At 37.9% G+C, this 14,400-nt stretch overlaps 1 protein-coding gene across 1 annotated transcript in view; it reads right to left on the bottom strand.

The window, feature by feature from the left end:
* ARHGAP15 (Rho GTPase activating protein 15) overlaps window positions 1-14,400 on the bottom strand; it is a 334,864-nt gene that overhangs the window by 57,485 nt on the left and 262,979 nt on the right. The window contains exon 12 of the mRNA XM_086615574.1: window positions 3,960-4,094. Within this exon, the coding sequence (XP_086471700.1) occupies window positions 3,960-4,094 (135 nt within the window). The remainder of the gene's footprint in view (window positions 1-3,959; window positions 4,095-14,400) is intronic.

The following is a 14,400-nucleotide window of genomic DNA, read 5'->3' as shown; positions in this document are numbered from 1 at the left end:
TTAAGCAATAAATCACCTATTTATCTACACTACTTACGTGACACCTATTAAATTCATATTAGAGATAAGGAACTGAAATGAGGGCATAATCGCTAGACCTCATTGAAAAAAACCTTTCCAGTGTAGTAATCTTTCCAACCTGTTGCAGAGAAAATCAAAGACCTGAACTCAAGCCTTCCAAACCAGAGACAGATGTTCCAGCTTTGGGAGCTGGGTGGAATTTTCCTTTGTGGAATATCAGTGGAGTTTTTTGTAACTGCAGTTGGACAGATGCACTGTGTATGCAGATGCACAGTCTATACAGCTTTCTCCAACTGAAAAGATCTGGAAGGACTAGTTGCTATTTGAATATTTCCTATGCTGTGGATATCAGCCATCATTGCACAGAGGACTGTAGCAGACAATTTTTTTTTTTTTTCCTGTCTTCTGTCAGAGATCTTTCAAAAAAAACTAGTTCAATTAAAATAAAGATTTATAATCACCTAGTCCATTTACCTGCTAATATTTCTTAACAGATTTTGGGGTTAGATTTTTTTTGTTTCAGTGGCTGAAGTCCTGGCATAAGTTTGTATGGCCATGCGGGCTGAATTCTGTAAATAAGGTGATTAAGTGTTTCTGTTGTTGGCACTTCTACCACCTTACTCACATGAAGCACAATTTTACTTGCAGACAATCTGTTGAACCACGTCTGTTGATCTTCCAGAAAATCAATAGAACTATTTGCGGTGCTAAGTAATTTAAGTGTGGCTGAACCTGACTTCATAGCAGCATTTGGGTACACTTTAGAAGTGCATATTTCATCCAAAATACCACAAAATGACTTGCCCGTAATATACTAGACAAAGTCCTTGAAAAAACCTGCTTTCCAAATCCTAAGAAACAAAATTAGTATTAGGTCAGAGGTCTTGTGGCCTTACATTTATCATTTATAAATTCTCCAATATAAGCTACATGGACAGTAATTATCCAGCTTCAGCCTGGCAAGTAGAATTCTGAGATTCTAAAATGGCCTGAATTATCTTCTAATATTCTGGTCATATCTAAATTGTTCTAATATTATGGCCATATCTAAAGTTATTTATAGGGGAAACTGAAGGTGGAGAGCAAGCACTTTGCTTAATACACAGTACTGCAAAATTTTGTTCCCATGCACTTAATGGAGGTGTTAATTAAAAGGGCATCATACAGGAAAAGTAATACTAAGCTTGCTATGTGTTTTTTTTTTTTACATAATCTTTAAAATAGCATCCGCATCAGGAGTCCATGGCACCTCTTGGGTACTCATTCCTCCTGAAACTTTTAGCTAAATGACTAAATCCCCAAGAAATATTATTGGTAACTTGTTACGACCCACTACAGACAGGTTTTTAGACCACTTCATCTTACTTAGCAAATGTATGACTCTGACTAAGGGATGCTCAGTGCCAGACCAAGGATGTAATCATCCTGGCAGTGTGAGAATATGTCCTAATTACCTTCTTCCTAGCCATCATCAGGTTGGTTTATTTCTGGCATTACTAACTGCTCCTTCTGATTGTACTGCACACCCATGCCCTGCATGCTAATAATTCCCATTTTTGAAGAACAAACAGGAAAGACAGAGACACAAGACCCTCTTTTTCACAACAGCCTGAAGAAGGGAAATTTTCTAGCAGCTCAGTACTGACCAGGCAGAGTAATTAGCACAAAGTAGCCAAATAATCAGCATCAATGGAAACGATATTGAAGAAAAGAGATTTTTTACTTTGCCTCAGGACTATTAACATACAGAAGAGCTCCAAAAATACTGCAAACACCTAATTGTTGTTTATAGATGTTTTTAAAGTAGAGTTGGTAAGAATACGGATTTGTAGATACTATGGTAGTAAAGGCCAAACAAAGAGAAGATCGATTGGAAATCGTAGATTACTTTGGACAGTTGGATTAGGTAGAAATCACCCTGATGTGCAGTAAAGCAAGCAACAAGAATTAGGGGTTTGAAATAGTGCAAAGCATGTCTTAGAGTGCTAGCACTTTCTTCCTAGGAATAAACTGTCTTAAAATCCCTCTATAAATGACTGTTCATTAGCCTATCAATGTGTATAATGGCTCTCAAAATCATAATAAGAATTAATAATAGTTCAAATAGCAGAAAGGGACATTAATTTCTCACTCATGAATATTAATGCTTTAGTCGACAGTCTCTTCCCGACATGCTTTCAAACTCTTAATACGCAAGTCTTTTACCAGTTACCTGCTACTTTTACTATCAAAAACCTCCCCACTGGGTCACCAAAAGATTTCAAATCACCCTGACTTGCACACTAGCAGAGACAATAAGAAGACAGCACGAAGGAAGAGATCAAGGTGTCCTGATCACGTTCTTCAGAATATGATAGTGATTGCTCAGCCAAAGCGTACACCAAAGGGAAACAAAAAGTAGCAATAACGGGGAGGAAGACTATATTTCAACCCAGAAGACCAGTATGATGGTGGATTATCAGGAAGACAAAGTGGTAGTGGCAGAGGATAGGTATTAAACACTTGACTGCAGAATGAGGTGCGTAAGAAAAGACATGAAGGGCATGCCAGGCTGTGACTGCATCTGCTTAATGCGTCCCATCTCCTCCTTTCCAAGAGGACACAGCAGGTGGATAGAGGACCACCTGAAGGGCATGTCAAAGTGTTGGTGTTTCTATAAGGATCTTATCCCAACGCATTACAGAAACTGAACAATAAGAAATTCTTCATAGTTTTTCCCCTCTTAGCACTGCAGAGACTGTGCAATAGGAACTTAAACTCGAGAGATGGTGTTCTCCATCTTGTTTCCATGTGCTTTGAAAGGAGAAGAAGGTGAGCTGCCAAGAGTAAACTTTCAGGTAATGCATTCCTTTACGTTGTGTATTTTACATTGTGTGTAACTGTACTGCATCTCTAGACAAACAAGAAGGGAAGGATCTTGTGAGATGTATTTAATCTCATTATATCTGATGCTGGGTCTTGAAAAGCTTTAGTTGAACTAAAGACTCTTATGAATATAAAATCAAAGTGAGCCGTACATTAAGGGTTTCATATTCTCTGACAGCTGCGCATGTGCACACAGAGCTCTCATTAACAGTAATGGCAAATCTGCATGCCCATCGTTCAGAAAATGGATCTCTAAGTACTTTACTGGGTTTGTTGTTTCATGGTTTGTTTTTTTTTTTCCCCGAGATTTTTATCTATCGAACCTTTAATTAATCTCCTACTAGGCTTTTTCCCTTTAAGATATCCCTCTCCTCCCCCCGTTTTCCAATGGGAGTAAACCCCCACATCACTCCGTTTTTCAGTCAAGTTTTTCCAAGTCGATACAGTTTTACAAAATGCACCTGCATGTGCTAAATACAGAGAGGGTTTGCAGCACACAAACCACAGAGACATGTTACAGAATAAATGCCTTGGACTTTGAAAACACTTTTGATGCCTGCCAACTTAAAAAAAAAAATAAAATAAGCAAAGGTAGAGATGAAAATGAGAACGTGCATGTTTTTGCATTCTTTTTGTGATCATTGCAAAGCAAGAGTCTGCATCCTTGTGGAAAAAAACACAGGCATTTCATTCCGATTAACATAAAGGCAGCCCCTTCCAACATGACTCACAATTATTAGTTTCTCTCTCGTGTTTGGGGATATATGGATTATCAGCCCAGCGTATTTTGAATACACACACATTTTAATTCCATTCCTACACCATTTTAGGCACTACAGTTAAATCGCATATATAAAATTTATAGATCAATGATTCGATATTTTTTTTCTCCAGTTAAACAACTAAGTGCTGTGGGAGATAAAAGGCAGTCGAAAAGAATAAAAAAAGACAGGATCGCGGCTAACGGAAGGTAAGTCAGATTTGAGATGCCTCTGTCCTCCTATTTTTAAGGTTATTATTATTTTTATATAACAGGCTATTTCACTAGCTTCTGCTGTAGCTGATGTACTTACTTATCGCCTCCACAAACTGTTCAAAGAAGCAGTATGGGAACAGCGGCTCAGGCAGCTCTCTGAAAAACATCTTGAGTGCTCCGGTGACAACGTGGATGTCCTCCCACTGGCTGTCGTCCAAATTCAGCTTCTCTTCTGGGAAAACACGAGGAGAAATGGAACAACTGGTTTTAATGAAACAATTACAAGACACTAATTATTATGTTAATGTTTGCCTACTATCATCAGCAACCGTTAACAGCCTTCTGCACCTAGAGGTTTGGTGCTGTGCATGTTTTTTTTTTTTTCCTTTTTTTTTTTTCTTTTTTTTTTCTGTAGGAAGAGAACATTTTCAATGGAATACCATCTGTAGGAATGCAGCTAACAAAAAAACAAGAGACACAAAGAGACAGTACCATTGACACAGTATGTCAGATACATTTATTCCCATAATGCATCAGTAAGAAAATTAGCATCACAGCTCAACATGATTCAAAGCTATTTGGTTTTGAGGCCGAGGGGCTAAGAGTTGCCAACGATGGCCGGCTCAAGGGACCGGCCTAAAGGCCTTGCTGAGCCAACAGGAGACATATGCTAAACATGGCAATAGAAAATGAGTTATTGCTTTACATGTGTTAGCCTTGCTATGTACAAGGGAATAATGGGTAACGCTTTTCTCCTTTTTTTTGCCTGAATGTAATGTCAGCGAGGAATAGAGTACTGCGAGAGAAAGGATATTAATTCCTTCTTACTGCTTCAAAAATATTTTGTTTGGTTTTCATCTCTGGGAGGAAGATTTGCCCAGCAACAATATTAGACAGACCCCTGTTGGCCTACCTAGGCTATGCAAAGCTGTCAAAAATGATAACACACTAAAGACAAACCACAAGTGCTTGCAAAACTGTTTTGCAAACAAAAAAAATGTTTTCTTTTGAAGCTTGACTGAGCTAAGGAATTTAAATATAAAAGAAACTAAATGCTAAAATAGAGTTTCTAATAAAAATAAAACAAGATTGGGTGATTACTTTTCTTCCGTTTTGTTTTTTTTTGCTTTTTAATTCTGGTAGTGTGATACTGTTAGAACATAATAAACAGTGAGATCATAATCCATATCGAACTCTAGGAAAGTGCAAATCCTTATTAGTCCAAATTAAAATGACACACACTTTCTCCAAGTTCTGTTACTCCAAAAATGGAGCTTGTTTTTTTTTTTTTTCTTCACATCTTATGACTCTCTCTTTTAGAAAATTTCAATCTGAATGCAAATCGGGGCCGACCATGAAAACTACTGAACAAATTTAATATGAAGTAACATAAACCTGAAATGTTTTACTAAATGTCACCGAGATTTCATGTTTTATCCATTCAGCCAGCTCCAAGAGCAGCCCCTTTGTTGAACTGTTGTTAAACGAAATGGTGAAATTATTGGAGACACATGGACACCCACAACTCCAGATCCCTGGTACTTTAATGCAATAATTTTCTTGCTATAGGGTTTACTTATGGGCAGAAAATCTTCTTCAAAATGGAGTTTTCTTTCAACTTCTGTTTAGTAAATGTTCTTAAATGCTTTTAAAATTTCTGATTCAGGGAATGTATACAAATAAAGGAATGGACCAATCCCTTAACTTGGAGTAATGTGAGACAAAGCTGGAACAAAGGCAGACTTGTGCATTTTATTTAGTTGTCTTGCTTGCTTCTTTGGTTTCAAGTCTCTTTATTTTTTTCTCCCATTGAATTACCCCAATCATAAAAGTAATGATTTGATCTCAAATGAGTTACCAGAGGGGATCTTCTTTAGACTCTGAGATCATATTTGATTGATCGTGTTTCAACAATTAGCCTTTTATTTTGCCACACACTATTGAACTAGATCGACAGCATCTTAGCAGGCCAGCTTTAAACAGTCAACTGTTAACAATAGCATCAAAAAGAGAGACCTGATGGGGTTTACTGTCACTTTAAAGAACAGGGTGGGTTTTCACATTGTTGAAATCTGTCAGATATTTTGAAATGTCCCTCTCACTATGGTGCCACACCCCCTGCGTGCCCTTATAATAAAATTGGTTTTACTCCTGATTAAATCATTTTCTCCCTACCCACTACCATACTTCTCATAATGGACCTGTGTGCTCTACAGCTGGTGTTCTTCCCATGGTACCAATTCTTACTTTATCTTTTAAGCACTTTGCTGCTAAGATCTCATGCAGAGTGCTTATGTTTTGTTAAGAGCTTCATTCTTAGAGAAATAGCTTAACACATGTTCTAAAAATGTTGTACAACTTATTGCTTAAAACACATTTAGAAAATGTATAAGTACTGTAGCTTTGGCACAGAACTTTAAGTAGAAACCTTAAAAAAAAACCCCACCAACTTGTTTTTGCCATGCATTTGTCTTAAATGTCTAAAGTGGAATGCTTGACTTCTAAGGCTTTATAGAGACTTATCTTACCAGATTTTTGCACCATTTCCAGCTCTTCAAGGAAACGTGTTAGGAATGTATCATCGTGAAAGCAAAGGGTGTCAATTTTCCCTCTAGCAATAAGAGAGTTTTTAAAAATGTTTGCTAGAAGGAACAAATGCCAAGTCAAAAAAAAAAAAAAAAAAAGAAAAGAAAAGAAAATAGACGTCCATTCAGTCTAAGACTCTCTTGGTTCCCACCGGTTGGAATCGCTCACATACCATGGCGATAGGGCCATAAACAAACACACACAGGCATTTCAGGCTAGGTTTAAGGGAAGGACCTGACTTTTTGGCTTTCCTCAGACATATTTCTTATTGGGGTGTTTTGCTTACATAAAGATTAAGTCCCAAATCTGGTATTTAAACTTGACAGTCAAGGACTGCTTTCAGTCAGGAGATACTGTATCTGGGAAGATGCTCAAAATCTCACAGTCCTAAAAATTTGCTTTAACTTGTCAGTAGTATTTGATTAGTTCAACCATCACTGCCAGTTGATATCATATATCTTAGATACAGACACAAATATGCCCAGAAAATCCCATAAAATTTATGCTAATACTTGGGCTGAAAATATAAAGACCACATTAAGGAAAAAAAAAATAGCACGGGCACCTGTCAAGGTTATTAGTTAAAAAAAAAAATCGATATACAATACATTTGAAAAGGGAATGTGTGTTTTACTGTGTTATTATTCTTAGTAAATCAGCCTTTTCAGCAATACACATTTTTAATGGCACTCGCAATGTCTGCAGTAGAACCAAACAGGAGTTCATCTTTGGTTTAAGCATACCATCATAAGGTTATCCTTGTCCAAAAAGGAAGAAAGTATGTATGGAAAGATATGAAAAAATATGAAAATCAACCAAGACTGTACAGACAGCTAAGTTTTCAAAGAAAATGGATGTGGTTCCTCTAACCACATGCCCCGCCTGGTACATAGACGAGTCTCTGGAAGCAAAATGCAGTTATCTGAGAGCACTGCTCGTTCGTTTTTCTTTTAAGACAATTTATACAAGTATTTTCCCAGCTACACACTGTCTTTTGCCCATGCTGCCATTAAATCCCAGAGCATCACATTCAGAAGTCCTGCTTCACGTAAGGTATTACATTTTCCTGCAAGTGGTCTCATGGATGACCCCAAATCACGTGGAAAGCAGTTCCTGCAAACGCACCTAGCAGTGCCTGGTGTGCTCTAAAGGTTGTGCCCTCAAAAGACTTTCTAAAGACTTTGGTGAGATTTGCCTTATTGGGTTTCAAACTGACAACTGTTTGCTAACATTGCTGCCTTCTTCATTGTTTCCCTGCTCCCAGTTTCACACGGCAGCATTAGGATGGCAATGCCCTGCACGGTGGGCACTCGGACACGACAGTTGCCACCCCTGTAAACCTTTGGCACTCGGGCTCCTACCAGCCCTCAGCTCCAGTGTGTGGAACATCAGAGCACTGGAGCTTCCATCCCAGTGACCAGCACATACGTCAAGTGAGAGCTCCCGTGGTGAAAGTCCTACACAGCACTGTTAACTCGTGCATAAAATTTCCCTTTCATCAAAATATTTGCAGAAGAGTTGCATGTGCCCAATGCATTCCCAGTTGTCTGGAAGCTTGGGAAACTTGATGGATTCACTTTTCCCAATAGGCAGGTTAATAGGGAAAGCTCTAAAACAGAGTCCTGTGGTTGAAAGAGGAAAAGAAAAATCCTCTTGCACATATAAGGGAAAGACTAACTGTCCTGAGTCACTCCTTTCTCAAACTTGAAGATATTTCTTTTCCCTTTTTTTTTTTTTTTTAATGGTTATATTCTTCAAAAATAATTTGCTGGTCATTCATGATCTTTGATAGGAAAAAGAAGAAAGAATAGACTCAAGCAAAAGTTCTTCACTTTCATAAGTCCTCAGCATACTCCCTCACTAAATCCCCTTCTGAGGGCTTCTCTTATGACTGACAGCACAAATATTCATTTATACACTGAAAAGTGTGTGTGTTCAATAGCTGCACTTGCATTTTGCAAGCCACAGCTTCTCTGATCACTAATGTAGAGACACAGCAGCCTTCTTACCCCCCCAGGAATGATGGAGTTCAAAAATTATTGCAAAGTATTGCTATATTGGGACAAACAGCTTCTTTCAAAGTGATCACGCTCGATTTAGAGCAGTATTAGAGCGCAGAGATGTCGGAGACAGCACAGCAAGGGGATGCTGTGAGGTGGTGAAGGCTCTTGTTCATCATATGACAAGGAGCTCAGCCCTTGGCGATGCAGCACATGATGCTTAGCTTCCTCCCCCGCAGTAAATCCCGTCCTGGCGTTGCATTTTATACACACTCTCCAAAGTGCACAGAATCCCTTGAACTTTGATTAAACAGTACAGCAGAAGTCTCAACTCATGCAAAGCAATACTTCCCTCATTCAACCAGATTTTTGTGAATTCTCTCCCACCTACATAATTCATCATCTCCTCTCCATTGCTAGGTTTGGGAGGTCCACTGTCCTGCCTGCACCCAGTGCATGGTACTTTGCTTCCAAAAGCGTTTAAACAAACCAAAGAAAATTTTAGCCAAGTAAATCATTAATTTTTGTATACAGTGTATTTCTAAGCAGCTTCTGCTGAATTCATCCAATGCTACCGTTGATGAATTATCAAGGATACAGTCAGCAAAACAAAGCTTGCTTGCATTACGCCTCCTCTGCTAGAGGAACGTGGCAGGCCCTTTTAACAGAAAATTTAAGCCATGATGGTAATGTTATTACTGGAGTGCCCATTTCCATGGAGCCAGGGCGCAAATTACCAAAAACTTAAACTAAAAAGCAGAACATCTCTATGTGCACTCAGAGTGCTGTTTATTCCAGTTCTCTGGAATGACAGTTCCCTGACCTGGGGGCATTCTGTATCAACCAAGTACTGCTAACTTAAATCTCAATCTGTACCAGAAAAAGAAAAGATTTCTGTGCTTGGGCACACTGGGTCATATTCATCCTCATATAGTTCCAGAGAAGTCCGGAGATTAAGAGAGGGATGAACTATCTCATTGTTTGCAAAAAAGCTCCAGTATGTTCGAGAAGTTCAGCAATGGTACATCACGAAATCATGCAGGGCAGTTCAAAGGTTTTGAAAAGTGGTCGGCTAGCGACGCCACTGCGTCGGGGAAATCTCCATGCTATCGGTTGCTGTTTGAAAGTGGAAGCGTAAAAGCATCCAGTGGTACTGAAAGGAGAATCTTTTTGGTGGCCAGAAACAGGTTTCATCACTAGGATACTCTTATACATCATTCACTGCTGATATCTGCTACAGGGTTAGATGTCAGGGATATTAGTTTAGACTTAGTATGTTCTAGCATTGTGATTTGAAGCTACAATTAATAGGATTATAATTACAAGTACTTTTAAAATTCATTAAATTTATCTGAATCAACTATTCTGCCTGGGAAAGAGAGTGATTTTAAATATAGAATATTTCACCTCAAAATACAGCTGAAAGCTCCTTAAAAATAAATAGATCACCCGTCTACAGATCAACATACTTCCATGAGACTCCCTTGGAGGTGACTTGTTAACAAAGAGTAGGAGCAGGTATCGATAGCCTGAGCAACTGAGACCTGCAAGGCCAAATTATTCCTTCCTTTAGGGTCAAAGATATACTCAGATACCTCCAAAGATTTAAAGAAAGGGATGAGGTAAGAACACAGAGGAACTCCCACCCAGCTCATACCTTCTCATGGTGCAGAGGTTTCTCAGCTTTGAAGCACCCAAGTTGCCCAAGCACAAGGATGGAGCTTGGCAGACTTTAGAATCATAGAATGGTTTGGGTTGGAAGGGACCTTAAAGATCATCTAGTTCCAACCCCCCCTGCCATGGGCAGAGAAATCCTCCACTACACCAGGTTGCCCAAAGCCTCATCCAACCTGGCCTTGAACACTGCCAGGGATGGGGCAGCCACAACTTCTCTGTTCTTTCTGCAACTTATAGAAAATCCATTGCTATGCTGAGCAAGAATTCCATTAGTCTTATTGAGTAAGATTCTGTCCTCTGTCTCATTCTCTCTACTTAGTTGTTGAGCAGTAACTTCAGTTTCTTCCTAGTAGTTAAAGCACACTTTATTTTGATTTTCTTTCTGTTTATTCTTCCCCCTTTATTCTGAACCAAGCTAATGACTTTCTCTTTTCCCTATGCCAGCCAATGGATTTTATTCCATTTGCCAGGTGGATGCTAGTATTTCAGTTTCATATACCCTAGAGAGCAGAACACATTTATCAAACACTTGCCTAGATCAGGAACTTACTTTTCATGACACATTTTACTATTCAAAGGCAAAAGTCCATTCTGAATTCTGCTTTTGACTTGATCTTCCTCGCTTAGTTGCATGTTGCGTATACATATATCAGTCAAGGTAAACATCTCCCTTCTGACTTCAAATCTATTATTAACATTTTTTAATCGTGTAATTTCTCTCCAGTAAGAGTCTCGCAATGTAATTTTAGAGGTTTCTTTCTTTTTCTTTTTTTTTGTTTCCATTTACTGTCAGGTCTTTTATCAGAATCGCGTGTATCAGCGGGCACAAATCTACGTTTTAAGTAAATTGAAGGCTCTCAAGATCTAATACAAAAAGGAGTTGGACAATGACTCTCTGTCCCATTTTCATACTTCAAAAATATGTTCATATTCCTATCTTTTTAATTGTACTACTAACTCAGAGTGCTTTAGGACAGCTCTGTTCTTCCCCTTCTTGCTGTTTCTAACACTGCTTCTATTTCCATTCTTGTCAAAAGCCTTTTCATAGTCCAAAAATCCATACACAATGTTTTGTAATATTTGGCAGACTTATCTGAAACCTAATTCACTGCCTTCTTGTGATTCATGGGTCATAAATTATTTCATATGTAATGCACCCCAAAGGGTAAAAAATACTTTGTATTAAATTTCAACCAGACAATTTCAGGGGAAAAAAATAAAAGGAAAAAAAAAAAAAAGTATTTTTTGAGACACACTGAAAAGATCTGACCTCAATATATGGTCTAGTGTGTTGTCTCCCACAAATGATGTCACAGTATCATTTAGTAAATATGAGATTTCAACATGCTACAAGTGAAAACACCTCGGCCGTAACAGAGGCTTGCTATGGACAGCTTTAAAAGAAAGGAAAAATACAAAATGTGTAGTGCTGGATCAGATCACTGATGCATTAACTCAGTCTTGTCTCCAGTGATTGTTAAACTGAAAGGGTTTGCACGAAAACAATTCAAAAAATAAGAATAATGCCCAATCCTTACTTACCACTGCACGTAGCCAGATATATTATTGGGACTGACCCCAATAACAATACGTTTGTTCCTCAGTGAGTGAGTTTCAATAATCAAAGGAAATAATTAACAAAACAATAAAGATCATTCTGACTTCCTTTATGTAAATGACTTCCAAATGTAAATAGATCAAAGCTTGAGCTAAAATTAAGCAATTCCCCTAGTCCATTTGCAATACTGAAAAGGAACATACGTATATATTTGCTTACAGTTATAAGGATTATCAATTAAATATTAGTTTATTGTTTTATTAGAAAAACAGAAATTCAAATGGTTCTCAAAATGTTATACCTATATTCCTTACATCTGTAGTCACATTTATTTTAATAGGACTATTTACAAGAATAAAGATTACTCGTACATGTAAATCTCTGTTCTTACATATCTGTTTCTACAATCTCCAGAAAACAAATTCTGGATTTGTTTTTTGCTTTTTTCTTTTTTTTTAACGGGAGGGCTCTTTGAAGTCAGACAGCTGAAAGAAGTATTCTTACATGAAATCAGGTATATACAAGCTCTGTAAAGGTCAAGGACAAAACATTTTATTTTGTATAGAATTTATCTTTTGGTTCACTAAAGTCAAAACACTTCTGTTCATCAGAACTTTTATAAAGGACTGTTTCATAATATGAATCCATTTGGATTATCTGACCAAAGATAAGACTTCAATGGACTTACTATATCATTCACCACTGTACCAGTGCCACAAAAGGGAATTACAATTAATTGGATTATGTTGGTCTCCACCCGCTGATTGTAGAAGAGAAAGTCTGAAACTGTAACTATTTCAAACGGACCATATCTCTCATCAACCATGGGATTTGGGCTTTAATTTACCAATAAAGCTTAATTTCTTCTCTATATTCTCTTCTGGTTAGGAAGAGGTCATTTAGGCACTTTATTCAAGTTATTCAAAAAGAAAGGACAGTTTTGTTAAAGACTTTCAAACTAGCACTTTAATACTTGCACCTTGCCTCTAAGTATTATTTATTTTCTCTATCAGCAATGAAGTGAGCTGTCTTGAAAAACGCAAGCCAGAGAACCCAAGCCTGCGTTTGGGTCATAAGAATAATTCATGCTTCATCTCCCCTAGTTTAGTTCATGAAATTTTGGCTGAAATTGTTACCTAATATGACAATTTCTTATCAACTATATGATCTGTGACACTATACAGGACAGAGAATATCACTCCATGTCATCTAGGTTCCTGCACAGACTTGAGGCAGTAAGAGTTTTCAGCAGATGCAGGTTTTTCTGTAGGTAAAGTCTTACATCAGACTTAGGCTTGTCTGTATGGGAAGTTACACTAGGAAAGGCAAAGTTACAATTATAAATTTGATACATCCAAATGACTTATTAGCTTGGAAATAGTCGTGTTGAGCAATGCAGGTAACTTCATCTATTTTACTTAATGTGACTCACATGCTACAACCCAACAATAATACTATTCTTATTCTAAATGTCCATATACATATATATGTCCATATCTATATGTGTGTGTGTATATATATATTCTATTTCTACTGATGGTTCTGCCTAAAAGCTGTTAGGATTTTTCTTCACTATCCTTACTGGAAGGTTATTTCAGTGCCTAATTCCTTCTAGTTACTAGCCTAAAAGATTCAACTTTACTTTTTAAATAATTATTAATATCAGTTATGCTTGCTTTGATATTATTTTTTTTCAAACTTTCGCATTCAGTCTAAGAAATAAAAGGTCCTCAGTCAACTTACTTCAAAACCATGTTGCTTAATTCACATTTGCATTACTTTTTGCTAATATCTGAAGCTCTAATTCCATTCCCTGGATATTAGCGGGACTAGCTATGCTGTTAAAGATAGGAATGCTTCTAAGTACTTACTGACTAGGGCGTATGAGATGATAATTGTATGTGTGTAAAACAAAACTTTAAACAGGAGGGGATTATATAAGTTGCTAAAACAAATATATCTTCAAGTGCACTGAAGGACTTTCAAATGTTAACGAAATGTCCTTTGGTAATAATAGTGCTAATAATAATATGAATTTTCAAATATTTTTATGCATTTTGAGAATCACATGTTACCCTGAATAAGGAAGATTCTCGGTAAGTGCACATTTTTGATAAAAATTCATCAACTTCAGAGCTACATCTGTTCTGAAGCTGCACCAGCTGAGAATCAGATACTGGAGTATGTCCTGATCCAGGCGTGGGTTAATCTGCACGTTTTAGCTCCTCTTGTACAGTGCCTGCTTAAAAACATTGACATTTTTGTAAGAGTGGAAATAGCTTTTGTTTGAGGAATATGCTGGTTTTGAAAATATGGAATTCCTAAGTTTATGATCAAAAGTTGTGCTCGTGAATTGCATGACCGGTGGAATTAAGAGCTGTGCACACTGGGACGTTTGAGACCTCGCTAGGTCTTTTCAACCATAAGGTTGACATTTCAAGGCCAATGTGGACTCCATCCACCCTACCACGTGCAATTCCATGTGTGCAGCTATACCTTCTCTTACTGAGCCTCAGAAGATGCACGAATACCCCGGGGAGCATGTAAACACCCTTGGCGATGTTTGCGGTTCCTCCTTGGCAGAGAAGGGGTGTAACAAAACACCGGTGACTCAGTTTTCCCTTTCCCACGCACGCCTCACAGCCTCACGTGGAAGGAGGAGCCTTCATGCAGCCACCACATCGTTTCTAGCATCACACCTTTCCCTCCATCTCGCA

Source organism: Tauraco erythrolophus, chromosome 8, assembly GCF_009769465.1.
Source record: "Tauraco erythrolophus isolate bTauEry1 chromosome 8, bTauEry1.pri, whole genome shotgun sequence".
Lineage (NCBI taxonomy): Eukaryota > Metazoa > Chordata > Aves > Musophagiformes > Musophagidae > Tauraco > Tauraco erythrolophus.
This window is presented reverse-complemented; position numbering and strand designations above follow the sequence as displayed.